This window comes from Verticillium dahliae, genomic scaffold (assembly GCF_000150675.1).
Source record: "Verticillium dahliae VdLs.17 supercont1.1 genomic scaffold, whole genome shotgun sequence".
Classification (NCBI taxonomy): Eukaryota; Fungi; Ascomycota; class Sordariomycetes; order Glomerellales; family Plectosphaerellaceae; genus Verticillium; species Verticillium dahliae.
This window is the reverse complement of record NW_009276921.1, coordinates 1,695,353-1,699,307: the sequence shown is the minus strand read 5'-3', so window position 1 is coordinate 1,699,307 and position 3,955 is coordinate 1,695,353. Positions and strand designations below refer to the sequence as shown.

General features: G+C 55.2%; 2 protein-coding genes across 2 annotated transcripts; both read left to right on the top strand.

Moving 5' to 3' along the window:
- Positions 1 to 1,851: 1,851 nt before the first annotated feature.
- On the top strand, positions 1,852 to 2,944 carry VDAG_00516 (uncharacterized protein; the record flags this gene model as incomplete). The annotated part of the gene is made up of 4 exons (XM_009651893.1): positions 1,852 to 1,870; positions 1,979 to 2,195; positions 2,249 to 2,651; positions 2,714 to 2,944. The coding sequence occupies 4 exons, from the start codon at positions 1,852 to 1,854 to the stop codon at positions 2,942 to 2,944; spliced, it is 870 nt and encodes a 289-aa protein (XP_009650188.1).
- Positions 2,945 to 3,549: 605 nt separating this feature from the next.
- Positions 3,550 to 3,914, top strand: VDAG_00515 (uncharacterized protein; the record flags this gene model as incomplete). Its single annotated transcript, XM_009651892.1, has 2 exons — positions 3,550 to 3,809; positions 3,857 to 3,914. The coding sequence occupies 2 exons, from the start codon at positions 3,550 to 3,552 to the stop codon at positions 3,912 to 3,914; spliced, it is 318 nt and encodes a 105-aa protein (XP_009650187.1).
- Positions 3,915 to 3,955: the final 41 nt, after the last annotated feature.

The window sequence follows — 3,955 nt, the reverse complement described above, 5'->3', positions numbered from 1 at the left end:
TGCTAGATCACGTTTGGCAACCAACACCTCAGAGGGGAACGCTGTTGCGAGCCATCACAGCATCACAGGCTGCCCCTTGCACGGGTTTTCTGCCCCGAGATAGCCTCCTCCGGGGCCTTGAACATACGTTGAAGACGACGAAACGTGGACAGCTTCTTTCAGGTCGTCCGTGTACAAGACCCCCATACGTTAACCCCCGCCCCCCCTACCCTTTCCCATTCTTCTCATGTTATCTAATCATCTTTTTTTTTCTGTATATGAGATCCGCAAAGCAAAACGCAGTCTCTGACATGACTACATTGTAAGGACGTGGAGGTGAGCGAGATTTAATGAACGAGATCATTGTACTTTTTTCTTCTGTAATGGTATAGGATATCTGGAAAGGCGAGCAAAAGGAGTACGTACACTACCTTACACATGGGTCCACAATACCACCGCAGCTGAGCTATTTCTTGATTCTTCTGGGAGTTCATGTATTTTTGAACAGTCAAGCAGTCAATCAGTCAATCAGTCAGCAGAACTTCAGTTCATATGAAGCATTGAACAGCCATTGTGAGCTGATGCTGTGTGGATCGGCGTGGAACAGCACTCAAAGTCGTAGAGCTGCAGGCAGCGCCTTGACGATGAGTTTCATGGATGGACAGACACCAGGGCGGCGCCAGTCGAGTAGGGAATAGACCGATCGATCGGGGTTTTCGCTGACACTACGTGAAGGTGCAGAGCGCGTCTGCAACTGGCTGGGGCGATCGGGGGCCGGTCGATTGGGCGATTGGCCGCAGCTAGGAAGGTGCAGCTCACGGCCGGTCGCTGGAAGGAAGGGAAGGAAGGGAAGCTTGGGAAGCAAGCGTGAGACGTGACGAGTTGCTGAGCGTCAGGTGCTCCTCCGGAGCGGACGCTACGGGTGCCCCACTATGACTGTGGCTGGTGTGTCGAGAAAGCGGCCAGAAAGCGGGGAAACAGTCGTCATACCAGAAGAGCTTCCTGCCCTTGGGCCAATGAAACCGTGTGATGGCATGTGCCTTGGCACCACCCCCGACACACCTGATGTCGCTGCTGTCGCTGATGATACGCCTGGTGCATATTGCATTCCTCACGAGATGGGGGTTGTCATGGCCCGAGTGGTGCGGCTTGTAAAGCGGTCAGCTCTGGGTTCGCAGGCTGTACCATTGATTGTCTCACAGGAGTAGCTCAACCGTTCAACGAAGAGATAGGTAATCTATATACGGGCACAGGCAACGGAATTGTGTTGGAGAACCCTAAGGTACAAGGCATTTTTCTGGCAGTCGCATCATGTCTGTAGCACTTGCCTCCGTAGCACATTGTGGCTTCGAAAGTTACGCAAGGTGGAAAGCGCGGGCGAGAAAGAAAGACAGACACCCTTGTAGCTGGCGTCGATCTAGCATGGCCCTGCCCCATCCCGCCTGTTGCCTGCTTCCCTGGTCGCCTTGGTCAGCCAGTCGACCTTGCCTTGCCGCTGAACGCATCTCACTAGCCACTCTTCGACCTGGCTCTCTTCGTGAGGGTACATGAGAAAGGCACACCACCTACGACATCCCACCTGAGAGACTCGTACCGCACTCGCCCCCTTCTGAACCCCTCGCTCGGTCTCTACCCGGCTTGCGACGGTCACCCGCATGACGACGAACGACCGTGCCGCTTTAAATACAACGGGCCCCCCCTCTTCATTTCCACTCGCCTCCTCGCCTTCTTGCCTTGCCATCCGCAGTCGAGTTGCCTATCGACCGTTTCAGTCCAGCAAGCATCAGAGTCGAAGTGAGGTTCCGCTCGCAATACAAACCCCAATCGACGTAGTACACGAGCCGAAGCCAACACCAGCATCATCATAACAACATGGATCGAGTTCACGCACGTAAGTCCTTCCTCTCACAGTGGCTGGTCAACGGTCGTGACCTCCGCCTCTACACTGTGCATCCAAATCCTCGAAGCAAATAAAGCTGACATGCATCAATCCCTAAAGTCAACCCCTTCGCGAAGAAGGAGACGCATAGCGCCCGTACAATCACCACATACAAGGTTCTGACCATCTTGTCGTGGCTCTTGTCCGTCATCGTCTCGTTTTACTACGTTCTGTACACCCCTCATGATGGCTTTACCATCCGCAAAAGCATTTGGGACCAGAACCGCCTGTACCCCACGGCCTTCACCTTGAACTCCCTCATTACCAGCATCTACTGGTGAGTGGTTGTCCCTGACGGACGCCAGCCAACGCGCAGCTGACAACGCCTAGGATCGTCCTCTTCATTCTCCAGATTGGCTACGTCGCTCACCTCTTCTCGAAGAACACCGACAATGTTCAGGCCGCTGCCAGTGTTGGCAGCCACTTCATTTTCAACAACCTGTTGCACTTTGCCTTCGTCATGCTCTTCGTCCGCTCTCACTTTGCCTGGGCCGAAGTTATCCTGATCATCAACTTTATCAACTTGTCCTCGCTCTACTTCCGCCACAACACCTACCCCCGCTTCATCCACGCGCCCGCCGTTGCCGGACCCCTCGCCTGGACCTTCGTCGCCATCTACTGGAACGGCGCCATCATGGTGCACCACCCCGACTCCCTTGTGGCCCGTATTTTCGGCAACATCTTCATCTGGTCCATCCTGGCCTACGGAGGCTTCTTCATTTTTGCCTACAAGGTAAGTGACTCCGCAAGCATGCCTTTATTCTTTTATTTGGGCCATGTGCTAAATCGACCCAGGACTACACCATCGGCTTCGCCCTCAGCGTCCTCGCAGCCTCCATCGGTGTCGGCCAATTCCTCCACCAGATTGTCGCCTTCCAGTGGATCTTCGCGTTCGTCATCATGTCGGTCCTCTTCGTTTCCACGCTCGCCGTCGCTGTGCCCGCCTGGACTGGCCGCGAGACCAACTGGGGCCGTGGCTCGGCTCCCGCTGACGTGGAGCGTGCTCCTCTTCTTGCTGACGACTAGATCAATCATTCCACGAGTTGGATCAAAGTCGAAAATCATGTTGCGTCCTGGGTCCATCTGTCTCTGGGCGCCACATCAATGAGCACAGACTACGAAATTGAGCTACGTGAATCGGGAGCGTGTTGTGACAACAAATTGGTCGACCTAATTGCGAAGGGGGTCTGTGGTTGCCATCATTTTCTTTTGGGGGTGAATGTTCGTTGTGGCAAGTGGTCTTCATCATCGCGATAGCTTTTGCTTGTACATAGCTGGCTCACAGGGAACTGTCTGCGCTGCGCAAATTAACTATTTTACAGCGTCACGATGACTTGCAAATTACACGTTGCGCCTGATTCTTCTTGGGAATGGGAAGCTTTGTCGGACTTTGTTGACATTTCGACACGAGAATGACGTCGTTGTCTCTTATCCAGAAGCTCTTATCAACCCCACAGATCCACATTTGATATGCGTGTCTCTCACCGAGCTTCACCGGTCGCGTCGACTCATGCTCTCTCGTCTCCATCCGTGAAGCACCTACAACGCCCACCTGCAAAAGCCAGAATCCCACCTGTTACTCCAACACGCTACTGCGCCGCGCCAGACATCGAGGCGGTAGCCCCCATGCGATGAAAGCCCCGAGCCACTTCCCATTGCCCCTCAACATTGGCACCGACATTTGCCAGGTCTCGCGCATCTTCCGTCTCCTGACGGGGCCCCGCGGCACGCGCTTCCTCCACCGCGTGCTGACGCCCGAGGAGCGCGCCGCCGCCTCGGCCACGCAGCTGCGGCCGCTGCCGGCGCCGGCGGGCCCTCTCGACGGCGGCTTCGAGGCGCTGCGCGCAAACTATCCAGAGTGGTGGCAACGCTCGACATTTGTGGCGGGACGGTGCGGCATCCCTTCTCTTTTCTTGACCGTTTTTTTGCTTTCTGAAGTGCCGATGCGGACTTCCTCCGGGGTTCCAGGGCGAAACAGAAACAGGCTCCTGGGTGAGGGAGAAACAGGGCTCCGAGTGAGAGAGAAAGGCTGACGGA